The sequence below is a fragment of the Bombus pyrosoma genome, linkage group LG13 (assembly GCF_014825855.1).
Source record: "Bombus pyrosoma isolate SC7728 linkage group LG13, ASM1482585v1, whole genome shotgun sequence".
NCBI classification, from domain to species: domain Eukaryota; kingdom Metazoa; phylum Arthropoda; class Insecta; order Hymenoptera; family Apidae; genus Bombus; species Bombus pyrosoma.
In genome coordinates this window covers 11299653-11317128 of record NC_057782.1, presented here as the reverse complement: position 1 = coordinate 11317128, position 17476 = coordinate 11299653, and the positions used below count along the sequence as shown (strand labels likewise).

The following is a 17476-nucleotide window of genomic DNA, read 5'->3' as shown; positions in this document are numbered from 1 at the left end:
TTGACCGCGGCTACGTTGGCGACTGATTGTCGCCTCGGGCCCAAGCTCATTGTTACAAATCTCGAATAAACACAATCGGATTGAATGACAATTATTTAATTATGGCTATGGTAAAATCCGGATTACAATATTACGGGATTCTCCCCAAGTTCCAAAGGAAGGCTCCGGTGTTCTTTCATCTCCGACATATATATATATAGATATATAATATATATAATATATATAGATTATATATATAATATATAATATATAATATACATATTTCTGTGTCAGTACGATACTGACATGGGTCACACACGATGCGCTCCACTTGCTACATGTCTACCTGTTTATAACAAGGTGCATCGAGGTCAATGTGAATACTTTGTCGCAACGGATCGGCATAATTGACGCGAGAGAGAGAGAGAGAGAGAGAGAGAGAGAGACGATACGATAGAAAGACAATGAGAAACTAAAGTTGAAAATCACTCGCTCAATCACTCGATAACTCCGTTGAATCGTTTTTCTACGCAAATGTTTTATCATCGATAAAATTTCATTCTTCTGTCAGAAAGTTCTCGCATCTTATGTAATTAATTCGGTTGTTCGCGCTTTTATCCAGAGCTATTGGGAAATGGGCCAGTTGAGCTTAAGTGGTCTGCAATTGAATGGTAACCAGATTATCCACTGAAAAAACTTCCGATTTGCCCGAAAATCCGGGACTACCGTATCAGGCGGTCAGGAGAAGATTCAGAATGCCTCTTTAACGACCGGACTCCTTTTGATTCCCTCAGGATCTTCTGTGGAGGTGGAATACTCTCGTCGAGCTAGGTGACGTCGCATTGCGCGCCCATATCACAGGGTAACAACGTAGACGGAGGTTTTCACTAAATAACTCTGTTTGTTGACTTGCGTTCCGCGATCAAGTCCATTTATCAAAAATAATTCGATTGATAGTTGATATCATAGCCCGAAGTGGTATCATTAGACTAGAAGTATTTATTGTTTTTTCTATTAAATTCTCTCCTACTACTACGACGAGCACTACTACGACCCCTACTATAACGAGTACTGTACTTTAGATATTTTACACACGATATATGAAACGATTTCTATACGTTCGACGAAAGTAAGTATTATTAACCTCTTAGGTACGGCTGAATTTTTCGCGCAGCTGTTTCTTTGTACAGCAGAGTTTGACGCGAATTACGCGTAAATGATACGGCACTGCAATGTATGACGTGGATAATGCCCACTCAAGCACATTGAAGCGAAATGTTTGATAACTAAATTATAATTTTTCTTAAAGATATGACGCGCATACTTTAACTTTAATAATATACTTTAATAATTAATAATAAAATTGAGTGTAATATATTTTAAAGCACGGTACGACACACAGACCCACGTCACAATTTTCACAATCATAGCGCGATGGTGTTTTTCAAATTGCTCTTCGTTTTCTATTTTGAAGCGAGATTTTGATGTTGAAGATTCTAAAAAATTATAAGGATACGGATCGGCATGTCAAAGATAATGTCATCTAATAATGGTATATTTATATTAGAGAAAAGCAACAATTGATATCTGACACTGGCGTATCAAAAACAAAGACTATATATTCTATCTGTATATTGTTAATACTGTTATAAAACGATGTGAGGGCAAAAGAAGCGTGAAGCAAGACAAATGAAAAAGATGATTTAGTTCAAACGGTGAGCGAATGAATCATTAGAGTGTGCCACTATAGTGGCGCGTCATAATGTAAGATGAGATCCGTGAAAGCCACTATAGTGGTGCTGCATCGTGCCTAAGAGGTTAAACGGCAATAAATAACCTTGAATGATCTTCGAACATCGATATATCGGTATCGGTACAGTGAATTATTATTTGTATTAGATTTCATTAAAATTCACCCTCGAATACCGAATATAACTCGAGTAATCCGTGCGATTATTTTATTGTTCCGAATCGATTTCCCCAGATTGCTTGCTATAAGGCGGTCAATGATCCACGCACTTTCGTAATTCAGATACGTGTTTCGCCCGAATGAATTCCCCCGAGGCCATCTTTGAGGGAAGAAAAGGAATAGGCGGTAACTTATCAGGAGTCCAGACTTACCGAAGGTATCCCAAGGGAACTGATTGTGAGTGGAAGAGCGCAGGCTTCGCAGATTGCGAGAGTTGCTACCCCTGAATAAAAACAGCATACCTGATAGTGTGGGGATGCTTTACAGTACAATAGGTCAGAGCAGAAAATAGCAAGGTATGCCGGGTAATGCAAAAATTATAGCTGCATCTCTCGTGATGTTATCATGTGATTTACAACATATTTTTCTGGATATTCCAGGTATTGTATGGAAAGTGAATTAATCGTAGAACTAGTTACTAAAATAGTAAGTCAAAATAGTAAGTTTTAGAATTTTTATTTTCTTCTTTTCTTTTATTGAGATCCTTTATTGAGGTAGAAAGATAACTATATATGTACATATGACTGGCAAGTTTCATAAAGGGAAGCGTAAAGATGAGAGCAGCATGAAACTGAGACGCACGCACAACCAGAGAATTATCAATAAGAAAATATCCGCGTACGATATCATAATATAGAAGCATATGTACAAACGCCTTAGTTAGAATAACGCAATACAATGTAGAAGATACATATATACTGAATTAGGCTATAGCTATATTAAGGGATAAATTAAGATAGCAACAAAATGTATCAAACGTGCACGAACAAACGTTAGAAAAGATTGTAATTGTAATAGGCGTAAGCCTCGATACAGTAAACTCCTCAATACATGAGAGAACGAGAGAGAGAGAGAGAGAGAGAGAGAGAGAGAGAGAGAAGGAAGAAACCAACATGAAAATGCATTTTCTATTTTGCATAATGTATACATGCCTTGCATATTCATGTTTAAGAACATCCGCACAAGCATATTACGCATATGTGATGTAGAAATATATACTTATGTGGCATATTCATCTCACCAAATTGATTCAGTTCGTGATAACTAGATTACGGATATTTATGCATTCGTGTGAAGTTTAAGGATACAAAAGAAAATTGAAAAGAACGCAAATAATGCGGAAAAATATGAAAAATATCTAACTTTGATCCGACCTTTTGCCATTTCGAATTTATTATATTTTCTTGTATGAATCGATCGTGCTAAGCTACGAACAACGACAGATCAAATATGAAGGTGATATGTCAATTTTGTAGAATTGGAATATACGTAGGTATGTAGTAGTAGTAGTAGTAGTAGTAGTAGTAGTAGTAGTAGTAGTAGTAGTAGTAGTAGTAGTAGTAGTAGTAGTAGTATGTAGTAGCACGTTTTCTAAATGAGACATAATATATATCCCGGAAAAGTTAAATAGATCATTGAGGAATAGAAACGAGAACTAAAACACTGCTTGTCGGGCAATAACGTAACTCGATCCCTAGATGTCAGTGCGACACAGTTTGAAAATTTATCTAGTACGCGTGTATCTTCAAATGTATGTTCAAACATGTACGAATTTTGTATTGGATTGTACACGATAATTAATCGGACGCTCTGTATACCTAATAGAATGCAGTCAATATTTTGAACGGCACAACAATCTAAATCTTTCTTTTTAATATAAGTATTAGGTATCTATGTTTAGCATCTTGAATATATAGAAAATAGGGAAAATCGAATTTTCATTCTTCATTTTATAAGTAATCGCGAATAAGTTATTTTTCGTTTTCCTCTCATCCTTCGAATGATTTTTGTACAAAGTTCTTGACTTGATAAATGTTTGTTTCAAGAAAAGGCTTTCCTCCCCCTATAAAAAACAATTGGAGTTTCTATGAGTCTTTATGAAACAGATAACATATAATTAGATGAAATTGTGGAATTAGATGAAAACCGGATGTTTTGTTATAAATGAACACGGTTTTCCCAAACGAAGGTCTAGAATCAATGCGTAGTCTGACGTTAATGTGACTGCAGCAGATATTGAAACTTCCGAGCAGAAGTACTGATCACCTTTGACGTCCGAAATACATTTAGAATGCTTTAAGATGAAATGAGATACTCTCTGAGTCGGAAAGGTGTAATTTCTCTCCATATTTAATTGGAATTTTAAATGAGTACTTAAGGGGATATGCAATCATGTTGGCTTCAACAAAATGGTAAATGGAAATTTTTCGAATTATTTCGAGCTCGATGTGCGTAGAACAACGTAGTTAGAGAATATTTTGTAATTCTAAGAAATATCGAAGTTATAACACCCGATCTTTTATCCTCGAGAATGATTAACTTAAGGCTTTTAACGTGTTCTTCTCGAAACTATGTTTTTCGACTTTGCACCCGGTAGATCAGCGAAACTCTCTTCATGCGATCAACTTGAACTATTTACACATTATTCTGCGTAATATTATCTACAAAATATAATCTTGAATATAGATAGGAGACCGAATTTCACCAATCCTATAGGGAATCTTTTGAAATACAACATGATTCATTTTTTAATACATCCATCAGATAACGAGTTATTTCATTGAGTTGGCAACTAAGTGATTGCGGATTTTGTCATTAAGTGGTATTGACAAACTCCGCGATCACTTAGTTGCCAACCGAATAGTTAATAGTTCTTATTGACTCGGCCTGTACACTTACGAGCGATATTTACAGTTATTTACAGTTATTTGTAGTTGATATATTATTTTAGTTGTCTTAGCGCATATTTATAATAATTTTAATATGAAGTATTTCCAAACGTTTTAATTTTGGAAACTCAGATTTTGTCCGATGAATTTTGGAGATTTTGGCGGCTTTAAAACTTTAAACCAATAGCGTACAACGAAGTATGTAATTGCGATTATAAGTTGCGGGAACGTCGCGTCGTCTTGCTGACACGCTGGAGAGGTGTGACAGGGTGGCTGGCAAAAGAAAAGGAAAGTCATCGTCAACTACTTACCGGGCAATATTTTTTACAAAGAATACAAATCTTTCTGCAATCCGAAATATACCGACGATCTACATACGTTAACCGTATCGCTATATCTTAGATAAGACATACACATATGTACTTTATGTATTATGCAATATCCGATATTGGATAAACGATAGTTAGGTATGCGGAATTCAGTGTTGAAACGATCGCCACTAGGAAAGCATTCGTCGCCTGGCTGTGCCGTCGCATCGGTGTCCTCTCATAACTTTGCTGTTTAATCCATGTATGTACATTCTAAATTTCCGTATTTTCGCTAATTGATTTTTCACTCTCTCCGATCTTCCACTACCTACTAAGAGACAATACTCGCACGTACGTTACAAGTTTACTGATATCCCGTGGTCTTACCATCCATTTGTGAGCGTGTCACTCTACTATTCCAAAAAACTTTTTATCCTACCATCATAGGTTGTATAAACAAAAGAAGGTAATTATTCGGATAAGCGGTTATTAATCTACCCCAAGTTACAACCCACTCGTTCCTCTTTTCTATTTGTTCGATATTAAAACTGCTTCTCTCTTTCGTCATTGAGCTTCAAGTATAGGTTAGGCCATATAAACGACATGTGGCCACCTATTCCAGGATACTCATAACCGAAATTTGAATTAAACTATTTTACGAATATCTCGGAAACTATGACTGGCTGACCGTCAGTGACATGTACCAGAAGAAATTGTTCAAAACGTTTGTTGGCTTTGACATGTTTCGAGATTATCGAAATCGTTGAGGTGTACCACTTTCTGAGTAATTACCAAAAAAATATTTATTGCGCTACTGCTTGTCAAAGAAAAGTAGATTTAACCTCTTGGATACGATACGCCACTATAGTGGCTTTCGTGGATGTTATATTATATTACGACGTGCCACTATAGTGGAACACTCTACTGACTCATTCGTTCACCGTTCGAACTAAATCATCTTTTTCATTTGTCTTGCTTCACGCTTCTTTTGCCCTCACAACGTTTTATAACAGTGTTAACAATATATAGACAGAATATATAGTCTTTGTTTTTGATACGCCAGTGTCAGATATCAATTGTTACTTTTCGTTAAAATAAAAAGCCCCTAGGCGTCCGAAAGGACAAATAGGATGTCGATAAATAAATAAAATAAATAGAATAAATAAATAATTTAAAAGATATGTCCTTCGAGATAAATTGGCGTGAAAAGAAGTAATACGATCGATGGAAGATTTAATTATTATTATGTTCAAGAATAGCGAATGCTTAAACAGTTGAATGCAGATGTTTATGAATTATGCAGACGATATTCAATTGTTCGTTATGACGCAAGACTTTATTCAAGTGAGGGAATTACGTTTCCTTCTAGAACCATTGTGAGCAGAAATTACATTAGTTCTACATTTTAAACAAACATAGGTGGATGATACTTTTGTCAAGTACAGATTTAAAGGAGAAATAATTTCGGAGAAGAAATATGCTAAATACAACTGTGAAAATATATGCGTGAAAATCGTCAAGGAGGTGTAGATTGATTTTCTTAGAATTTCTGTAAAATTTGTAGGATACGTTATCTAGAGTACATTATTCGTATATGATTCGATTTTTAAAAAGTCTCAACTTTGTCGAAATGGAGGTATTTACCTTCAAAGTTGGAAATTTTAACATCACGCAATCCCCGTATCAAACCGCTGCATAGGCGATTTTTCGATTAACTGCAGGAGAACGATTCTTACGAAATTTAATATTACAGATTGATAAAGGAAATTGGAGATGTATAAAATGGATGTCAGACATATTATTTTCGGAGGGATGAAATCAGAACCGATCGCGTCGGTGTTGTCAATGTTCTTAAGCATATTGCTGTATATCATGTATTCGATTGCTCCTTACTCTACGACGAATATTCCTACCAAATCGTTAATGCCGTCTTACGATTTCATAGTCGTGGGCGGTGGTTCTGCAGGTATGTTATTTCGTGATATCGATACAAAGTTCCGTCATAAATCTGATAAAAATGTGTCAAAGACAAGCGTGTGTTTGCGTGCGCGGAATAGCGAGTTGTTGCTCATACGATAAACTGACACAAAAATCAAACATATCGCGCACCTCGATCTTTTACCAATGCAGATTACGTTTAACGACTCCATCCGTGTTAATGTTATATTAAAGTTATACGTTGTTGTATGACATTAACGACGAAATTTTAACTTATTTCCTTCGCATGGTCGGAAACTACGGAAAAGCTATCTACTCCCCGATTTCGATGGGTTTTGGATATATTGTAAAATTCGCCATTTCGAACAACTTTTTGGGAGGGCAAGTAGCTTTTCTGCAGTTTCCTATTTCATGCATATTCGATGTTTATTTTGTAAACATTTTTTTAAGTTTTAATCGCGTTAATTCCGTTTCGCAATTTCGACAAATTTTCTCTCTTTTTCGATGCTTCAAAGTTGAACTGTAAATTTTTGATTTAAAAGACATTTGCAACGTTCAGTTTATGTTTAAGGATATTAAGTCTTCTTACGTACGTTCTATAGTGTCATATCAATTTACGTGATTACAGGAGCCGTGGTCGCGAGTCGCTTATCCGAGGTAGAAGATTGGAACGTACTCCTCCTGGAAGCAGGTGGCGATGGAAATGCTCTATATGATGTTCCTATTCTTGCCGCCAATCTGCAGCTCGCCGAAATCGATTGGAAATACAAAGTGGAGACCAATGAAAATTTCTGTCGAGGTAAATAATATCTAATACGCAATACCTCGTTACGATAATGACAAGTATTTAATTAGAAAAACAATGCTGCATCCCCATCCATAATCATCCATATCTAACGCTCTATTTTTTACGTTGGGAAAAGTAAATTAAAGGTGGAGGAGATACAGGACATACATTTGTCACGCTTGCAAAGGATCATAAAATGCAATCTATGGCAACGCGAATAAATAAAGTAAGTAAATAAGTGGAAATTTCTAGAACATTGGCACATCATCGCCTTTCAAACCTAACGAATATTAACACTGGGACTAACAAACGCGTCAAGATAACGGATCCGAGTTTTTCTTTTTCACAATTACTAAAAGTATGCAGGTATTTTTGACAAAATTAATACTGGTTTTTATCGAAATAGATAGACATATGAATGTATGGATCTATTTATCTTCATTGATTGAATCGTTCGAATTATATCGATTTACGAGTATATACGCGTATAGAACGTTTAGGTACAATTAAGTAGGTCTAATGGTTGATCGAATGGTCAAAGTCGGGATGAATGAATGAGTCAATGAAGTCGGACCCAGAATAATATAAACACGAGTCAATAATCAACCAACGTCAGTATTGAGTTACGAATACTTCGTTTCACTTTACCGTGCCTTAAATTATGCCCACAGCGATGAAGGAGGGTCGTTGCTACTGGCCACGTGGCAAAGTGATCGGAGGCAGCAGCGCGATAAACTACATGCTCTACGTCCGTGGTAATAGAAAAGATTACGACATTTGGGAACAATTGGGCAATCAGGGATGGTCCTACGAGAATGTCCTCGGTTATTTCAAGAAATCGGAAGACAATCAAAATCACTTCTACACTGAGACACCGTATCATTCGACTGGCGGTTATCTAACTGTCCAAGAATCACCATGGCACACTCCCCTGGCCGATGCGTTCGTTCGAGCTGGCCAAGAAATGGGTTATGAGAATAGAGACATTAACGGTGAACGACACACTGGCTTTATGATTCCTCAGGGGACCATTAAACATGGAAGCCGGTGCTCCACAGCGAAGGCCTTCCTGCGGCCGGCAAGGAATCGCAAGAATTTACACGTCGCTATGGAAGCGCATGTTACCAAAATTTTAATAGAACCGTCATCGAAGAGGGTTTACGGCGTAGAGTTTGTTAGAGACGGGGAAACGTTACGGGTTCGTGCCGACAAGGAAGTGATCGTTTCCGGAGGAGCTATCAATAGCCCTCAGTTGCTGATGTTGTCGGGAATAGGACCTAAAGAACACCTATCGGAACACGGCATACCAGCGATTCAGGATTTAAAAGTGGGTCATAATCTTCAAGATCATATAGTTGCGGGGGGCATTACGTTCTTGGTGAATGAAGAAATTTCACTGATAGAGAGCAGGATGTATAATATTCGCAATGCCCTAGAATACGTATTATTCGGAGACGGTCCCTTGACCGGTTTAGGGGGTATCGAAGGACTAGCTTTCATTAATACCAAATATGCGAATACTTCCGACGATTTTCCAGACATACAACTGCATTTTTCGGCAGGGGGGACCAACTCCGACAACGGTAGGCATATTAGAAAGGTTCATGGGCTGACCAAAGAATTCTATGACGCCGTATACGGGGAGCTTAACGATAAAGACGTGTGGGGCGTCCTTCCTACGCTTTTAAGACCGAAAAGCAAAGGAGTTATCAAACTTCGGAGCAACGATCCTTTCGATCATCCGTTGATTTATGCGAATCATTTTGATGAGCCGGAAGATATGGCGACACTGATCGAAGGAGTTAAGTTTGTGTTCGAGATGAGTAAGACCGCTTCGTTTAGACGTTACGGGAGCGAAACGAATCCAAAACCATTTCCTGGTTGCAAGCATATTCCGATGTATAGCGATCCATACTGGGAGTGCATGATCAGATACTATTCCATGACTCTATATCATCCCGTGGGTACTTGCAAGATGGGGCCTAGTTCGGATCCAGAAGCTGTGGTAGATCCTCGGCTTCGAGTTTACGGAGTTATTGGACTTCGAGTCATAGACGGCTCAATTATGCCAAATATAGTTAGCGGTAATACCAATGCGCCGATTATCATGATCGCAGAGAAGGGTTCCGATATGGTGAAAGCGGAATGGTTGAGGGAACGGACGTCAAAATGAATGGCTGTTCTTGTCAATTAATTCAAAGCGAATGCTAGTACTATATTAAATTATATATTCAAACTCAAATAATTTCAAACTCAAAATAAATTTTCATTATGTTTTACGTACAGTGGAGTACGGGTCAGAATATGTAGTCATGTTTCGTTAAATGAACATCAAGTAATGTAAATGTTAACAGCTAGTTTACAAGACGCAGTTTTTCGACCGATTCGGTATTGCGACCTCCAGCAAGAGGAGACATAGGATCGTAATGTAACTATTGTCTTAAGGCTTAGCACTGTACGCACGGCTTTTACAAATAAAATCAATCAGGATAATGCACGTGACGTAACACATAGAACAGAGATACGATGAACAGGAAAGATTGAACAAAATGGTTTCGATTTACTCTTTCGCGACTTCTCTCGGCGCTCTTTGAACTGGAATTGATCAACTGGAATAGAGTCGAGCCGTAACGGCAAGAGACGCACAGATAAACGCGGATATTCTAACAAATAAAGACATATAGGAATTTCACCTAACAGATATGTGTAGGAATCAATATTTTGAACAACATTTTCCTATACACGTAACGGTCGGTCGTCCATAGTTTCCGAGATATCTGCAAAACGTTATCGATACCACAACAGTGAATTCTGCCCATAATTGTGCGTCCGCAACAGCGTACGCGTTAATATTGGTTACCGGCTGCCTTACAGCGGACAGATATAATGACAATGATCCAACCGAAACCTAGTTCTTATCTTTCGTTTATATAGCATGTATAAACGAGAACTCACGGTGCTTGGGCAAAGATTCGTGCACAACTGCATATGCGAAGCTGTAAGAAATATCTATCTATTCTATCGCGATTAAAAATGAATATCATCAATGTATTGGGTTTGGTTTCGAGTTAACGTTATCAATCCGCTTGCGTGAAGCAGTAACGGTTCTTCTATATCGTCGAATAACATCGATTATTCTTCTGTCTATTATTTGTATAATTAATTTGTTCTTATGTTACGCAAGCGTTGCCAGCCGCTTTGCGGTGGCGGGGTTGAGAAAGCTAACCCAAGGGCCAAACGCAATATTTTCTTACAGCTTCGCATATGCAGTTGTATACGGAGCATTTAAGCTCGCCCGACTCTCGTTTATGCGTAATACAAACAGAAGGTAAGAGATAGATTTGAGTTGGTTTTGAACGATCAATACTGACCCATAGGCTGTCACCCATAGGCAAAGTGTATTTGTAATTTTCGAAGAATAAAGGCAACTTCTTGCATTAAATACATATTCAGAAACCTATCTAAATAATAATAATTATCTAATTATTTAAGAAGCTTAAATTTTCGTGAGTAAAAAGAGAAGGAAATGTAAGAAAATGTAAAGTTCGAAACGCCTGGAACATCTCTGTCTCTTGGGCTTCTTCAGCCTCGACTGTGGGAAGGAAAGAGAAAGCGTAAACGCTTGACGGCTGCCATAAATTAGGTCCCTGCGTTTTGCGACTGCGTTGCCTAGTATATTCGAGTATACTTTGCACAATCATCGATGACGTGGGTGAATGTCGAAACGAAACTACTGCTGTAAACGTGACTAATATTTTTACTCGCTTGTAATATTTTTTTTATAGAAACGTTTATTTATCGAATAATTTTGGATACCGCAAAGATTTATCTGCTACTGTGCGTACACAGTTTCGTTTACGATTATACGATATTCTCTTTTATACTCTATTTGTAATTTTATGTTACTATTTAGTTTCAATTCCGGTCATTATAAACGGTGTAATCTTATTCCATGCTTTACCAATCGGTAACGCTGAGAGTAATACAAAGGTACATCGTTAGATGTCATTAAGAAAACTTCCAGCATTCTCACGTGTTGACATAAAATTGTAAAATATAACCTATATGTATAATAGTTGATAGATTTTCATGAAATGTATCGCTTTTTTGTTCTATGAGTTGTTTTATTATTTATTTTATCATATTATTGGGGCAATGAATAACATTCAAACAAACTAATCTAGATGTCAAATTATTAACGTGCCAGAATAACCTATAAATAAATGCCTTGAATGACTCGATTTCTGTAAAAAAAAATGCTAGCTCCGTGTCAAGATATCATTGAAGATATAGAAGATTTAATATCATCGCAAGATATTACACCAAAGGAACGATATAGTGCAAGGAAAAATGTTACTGTTCGTTCTAAACGTAAACAAGTAACTGAAGATGTACCAGAACCTCCTATTTTCGATAGTATTGTGCCAGGGACACAGACAATTTATACAAAGACATGGGGTTGTACTCATAATAATTCTGACAGTGAATATATGGCAGGTCAACTTGCTGCTTATGGTTACAAATTAACAGAGAATAAATATGAAGCAGATCTGTGGCTCTTAAACTCTTGTACAGTAAAAAGTCCAGCAGAGGATCATTTCAGGAATGAAATCGAAGCTGGAAGAAAGATGGGAAAACATGTTGTAGTTGCCGGGTATGGAAGCTTCTTTGTACCTAATGAACGTAATTCTTTTTACCATATTGCAAAATTTATTTATTTTCACTACTTATTACAAAGGTAATTATCAGTAGGTGAATGGAGAAGAATTACAGTTATAATGAAATATAGCGAGAACAAAGTAGTTAACAAAGACTTTTGCGTAGATTATAATTTTCTGTATTACTTTTCATTTGTGAAAAGTAATACTTTGATATTGAACATGTGTATATATACGAATATTGAGTCTCTTGTAATTGTGCGATAATTCTGTAGTTGAGCAAATGTACATTTGAAAAAGGAAAAAGGATTTTCTCTTTGTCCAAGTATTTATTTCCTTTCAAGTTAGTTCACCTCATTATATGCCCAGATCCACTAAATTTCTAATTCAACGATTCAGCGCTGCTACACATTTTATTGAACAGAATTCTCTTCAAGCAAAAATTATATTCAAACATCTAATAAAATTCTACTATTAGTATCTCATTTCTATAGCGGTAAATAATAATTCTTAATCAATAAGTAACATGAATACATATAATGTAATATAAAATATGATTACACTGATTTGAAACAGACAATTGAAATGTAATATATTTCATAAAATAAATTACATTTCATGTAAATATATATTTACATATATAAGGGCAAATTCGAGGATTTATATTATTCTGCCAGATTAGTTTGTTAGTTTCTTTCTTATCCATTTCTCAAATTGCGCTCTTAAAGCTAAATTTGAAATATGTTACTTATACTTAATACCGCTTAATCTACTTTTATGAACTTTTGCAAATCGCTATGAAAATATAAAAAACAAAGATTATTTTATATCAGTATCGGTAAAATTAAAAATATTTTATCCGCAGTTCCCTTTCACATGCAAGAAACTTAAAAGAGTTTAACAACTTCTTTACTTGTATACATGTAATATTTTTCAATTGTTTGAAATATGTTAAAATTAATGTAACATTTGGAAGTAAATCTATATAGCTTAGGTAATAAAATTTCAGGCAAATTAAGGGGATCATCAGCTTGTTCTTCTCTTCAAATTCACTGTCCTCTGTAATCAAAAATACAAGAAATTCATATAGTATTTCATACGCCAAATCTAACAATTCAATTATTGCCTAGCTCCATATTCGTTGATTATTTACAATTAATTAAGATTAATATTTTAATTTTGTATGATTTATTTTCACATATGTATATAAGATTATATTTTACGTTAATAAAAACTAATAAAATATGACATATGTTTTAACGAGATAACATAAGAGCTGGGCAAGTATAAAACTTTAAAGATTTATAACTTCAGTTAATCTAGGTTAAAATTTATTTTGACTACAAAATTTACAGGACAAAAAGCGAAAATCAATTTTCGTATTATACTTTGTTTCGTTCAAATATACAGAGAAACTAAGCAGAAGGTAGTATACGATCTCAAATGAAATAATCAAAAACAATCCTAATAAAACTTTATTCGCTATTGATTTTTTCAGAATATGTTATTAATTAATAATTAAATGAATATAAATTAAAAATATATGTATATTTTTTATTTACGTATTGTTCTTCGGGACGTTTGTTTAGAGACTAAATTTATATTCAGTTTAAAGGCTCAAAAGAGCAAATAATAAGAAAAGATTGGTTTCAGATGCGTACCACAAGGTGCACCAAAGTCATCTTTCTTACAAGGATTAAGCATGATCGGCGTGCAACAAATCGATCGTGTGGTAGAAGTAGTCGAAGAAACTCTGAAAGGTAATACCGTTCGGTTCCTGCAACAGAAAAAGGAAGCTGGTAAAAAGATCGGCGGCGCCTCTTTAAGATTGCCTAAGATTCGCAGGAATCCACTGATCGAAATCATAGCTATAAATACTGGGTGTTTGAATCAATGCACTTACTGCAAGACAAAACATGCGAGAGGTGAACTGGGAAGTTATCCTCCCGATGAAATTGTTGAGCGTGCGATACAGGCGTTCGACGAAGGCGTCTGCGAGTTATGGTTAACCTCTGAAGACACAGGAACTTATGGTAGAGATATTGGCACGAGTTTGCCCGAATTACTGTGGACACTGGTGAAAGTGGTGCCCGATGGATGTAGGGTTCGCGTTGGAATGACTAACCCACCATATATCCTGGAGCATCTGGAGGAGATGAGCAAAATTCTGAGCCATCCAAAAGTTTACAGTTTTCTTCACATTCCGGTGCAATCTGGAAGCGATCAGGTGTTAGCCGATATGAAGCGAGAGTATACCCGTGCCGATTTCGAGCGAGTTGTCAACTATCTACGAGAACGTGTTCCTGAGTTAACTATAGCGACGGATATCATTTGCGGTTTCCCAACAGAAACAGAACAGGATTTTGAAGAGACGATGAAACTTTGCGAAAAGTATAAGTTCCCGAGTTTGTTTGTCAATCAGTTTTTTCCCAGGCCGGGAACGCCAGCTGCTCGAATGACGAAAATACCTACGCAAATTGTGAAGAACAGAACCAAAAGGTTATCAGAATTTTTTCAATCCTATTCTCCGTATTTTGACAGAATAGGACTCGTCCAAGATGTGCTAGTGACAGAAATATCCCATGATAGAAAGCACTACGTCGGACATAATAAATCTTATGAACAGGTTCTCCTACCGTTAAAGGAAGAATATTTAGGAAAAATAGTTACGGTAAAGATCATAGAAACGACAAAATATTCTATGAAGGGGGAACCAATAATAGAAGGTACGTCCCCGGCGTTAAAACCATGTTTACCAAAAGGAGCTATATCAGGAATACCAATGGAAATGAAATCATCGAAATATAGAATAGGAGTTGCCCTGGCAATTCTCCTAGCAATCATTCTCAGGCTATTATGGAAGTTTTTTATGATTTAGCAAGTCTCTTGTTCTTAAATTCTTTAATCCGGAATCTATAAGAAAGATCTATAAGAAAGATGTTACTATCGATTCAGGCGTTAATGCCAGGAACGGACTGGAACTTGAATTTCTACCTGACTGACTGACTGACTGACTGACTGGCTCTCCATTTTTAGTTCATTAGTTAAATTCTACGTAGGGCTGCGTCAAATCCCACAAATCCCTACCGATTCACCGGTAATTTTTCCGAATCTACGCGATGCGACGTGGATCAGTCCGCATCTAAAATTGATAGTTGTATCGACAAATCTGTTTAAGTTTTAGAAAATGCACTAACAAATCTTTACATTAACAAACTTTTTAAAATCAACAATTAAAATTTGTAATCTGTTGACACCATAAGAAGCTAATGCATAAATACTGTTTCTAGTCATTAGTTTCCCATTAATTTGCACGGTATAGTAACATTCATATATTACTACGTTACTATTTACAAATTGATCAAGAGCTGTCCGATGCGCCGTACATTTTATTGTAGATTTTCTACATTTTCCTATGTACATCATGATTCAACACAGTTGGAATCCAATAAATCAAGGTAACGAAGCCCCGAGTCATTTTTTAACCTTCCCGTGAATACGTACATATGTATGTCCGGCATCCCCAAAATAATGCATCGATTCAAAGGGTAGAGATATCTTCAACAACAATTTATCTACGCAAGGTATGTACCTTATAAGTACATCTTATCTACATAAAGTACATATGCATATATGCATGTATATTTTCGTAATTTATTCATTTTATTAGTTCATAAAATTCATATATAAGATTCATATATATTTGCAATTTACAATATAAAAATATATTCATTATAGATGAATGTACATATTTTTGTCACGAATAATACAAGCATCTCATACAAGCATCTTATCTCATACGATCACTGATAAAATAAATAAATAATATTATTAAATGATGAATTAATAACAGTATAATGATGATGATGATGATGATGATGATAATAATGTGAATAAAAATAAAGGAATAGGAATATCGTAATATTATCAAATACAATGTTAATTTTGATCCTTGCAGCAAAATATAATTATACTATTACCATTTTAGACAATCTGTGTATATTTAATAAATTGATTTTTGTCAATAAACTATCAGTTATCGATTCTTATTTTCGCAGTAAAATAGATTTACGTTATAAAGTTCGATTAGAAGAATTTATTTTTCGTATAGCGATATTTTATATAATTACTGGCTGCGCTTAATTAAATTTATTTTGTATAAATTTTACAATAAAATATTTCTAACTTTCATCTTTGCATTGTCAAATAGCAACCGAAATTCAATTGCATCGTAGCGAAAGGGTTAAATTCTCGCTCGACAGGTAACGTGTATTTATCAAGAAATCGTGTTTACGATCACTTGCGATAATTCGAGTCGATGTTATATTTGAGATAGAAACAGTCCAATTTCCAACGAATTAAGAATGGCTTATGCTGTTGAATTCTACTTTGTAAAGGGTGTGTTGGAGAAAAATAAAGAGAAAGGAGTGGAACTGTAGTATTTCAAGCGTTTCCTGAAATAAAATGCTTAACAATTAAAAAAGTAAGAACTCTGGTTTATAATTAATTGACTATATTTGAATTGACAAAATACAGGAACCGGCCCTGAGTGGGCTTACAAAATATTATTAGGACAACCCGAGTATACAAATTAATCTTCTAGTCGAACAACGATATCGAATATAATTTAACTTATTCTCAATGAATGCATTCAGAACTATAATAGTAGAAAAGGAAAGAAGAAGAAGGTATTGAGCGTCCCCGAGTTAATTTATCCTCGAGAAATTATGAGTATAGAGAAGAAGAAGAGCATACATTATACTTAGTAAAACAGTATGTTCGCCAAGGAAACATAAACCTCTTAATTGATTGCATTAACAATGCTCTTTTATTTGGTACCGTCCCTCCCGATGCTAACATTTCTCTTTTTAAAGTACTATATTATTATTACTCGAAAAGTATTAACTTATTGTTACTAAACGTAAGTTTAAGCTTAATCTAAAACGAGTTATTATCAAGGTATTTCCTGAGTATTAAAATTCACAGGCAAAACTGTGTAATCCGCTAGAAACGATAAAAGAGATATTTGTAAAAATCCTGTTTGTTAAATTCAAAATTGGCATTTTCCAAACAGCAATACAACAATCAGATTACTCTCGTCTTTTGCATAGGATATGAATTTCCGCTGCTTTATGTACAGTTTTATGTACAGCGACAGACTAAATTTT

General features: G+C 35.5%; 2 protein-coding genes across 5 annotated transcripts; both read left to right on the top strand.

Moving 5' to 3' along the window:
* Positions 1–5029: 5029 nt before the first annotated feature.
* LOC122574132 (glucose dehydrogenase [FAD, quinone]-like) lies at positions 5030–11092 on the top strand. Of its 3 annotated transcripts, XM_043741337.1 has the most exons (4): positions 5030–5187; positions 6679–6891; positions 7492–7662; positions 8322–11092. In XM_043741337.1, the coding sequence occupies exons 2-4, from the start codon at positions 6699–6701 to the stop codon at positions 9821–9823; spliced, it is 1866 nt and encodes a 621-aa protein (XP_043597272.1). In that variant the 5' UTR covers positions 5030–5187; positions 6679–6698; the 3' UTR covers positions 9824–11092. The 3 variants fall into 3 exon arrangements, with proteins under 3 accessions (XP_043597272.1, XP_043597273.1, XP_043597274.1); XM_043741338.1 differs by lacking the exon at positions 6679–6891 and having other exon boundaries at positions 5051–5187; XM_043741339.1 differs by lacking the exons at positions 5030–5187; positions 6679–6891 and adding an exon at positions 7787–7876 and having other exon boundaries at positions 7611–7662.
* Positions 11093–11900: 808 nt separating this feature from the next.
* On the top strand, positions 11901–16262 carry LOC122574133 (threonylcarbamoyladenosine tRNA methylthiotransferase). Of its 2 annotated transcripts, XR_006318907.1 has the most exons (3): positions 11901–12304; positions 13962–15892; positions 16047–16262. XR_006318907.1 is itself a non-coding variant. In XM_043741340.1 (2 exons), exons 1-2 carry the CDS (start codon positions 11907–11909, stop codon positions 15184–15186), a joined length of 1623 nt encoding a protein of 540 aa, XP_043597275.1. In that variant the 5' UTR covers positions 11901–11906; the 3' UTR covers positions 15187–16002. The 2 variants fall into 2 exon arrangements, 1 of the variants encoding a protein (XP_043597275.1); XM_043741340.1 differs by lacking the exon at positions 16047–16262 and having other exon boundaries at positions 13962–16002.
* The last annotated feature ends 1214 nt before the right edge of the window (positions 16263–17476 follow it).

Coding starts and splice junctions, on each gene's coding strand:
- LOC122574132 (XM_043741337.1), top strand. CDS start 6,699: ATGTATAAAATGGATGTCAGACATATTATTTTCGGAGGGATGAAATCA. Junction 6,892..7,491: donor CGTGGGCGGTGGTTCTGCAG/GTATGTTATTTC, acceptor ACGTGATTACAG/GAGCCGTGGTCGCGAGTCGC. Junction 7,663..8,321: donor CAATGAAAATTTCTGTCGAG/GTAAATAATATC, acceptor TTATGCCCACAG/CGATGAAGGAGGGTCGTTGC.
- LOC122574133 (XM_043741340.1), top strand. CDS start 11,907: ATGCTAGCTCCGTGTCAAGATATCATTGAAGATATAGAAGATTTAATA. Junction 12,305..13,961: donor AAACATGTTGTAGTTGCCGG/GTATGGAAGCTT, acceptor GATTGGTTTCAG/ATGCGTACCACAAGGTGCAC.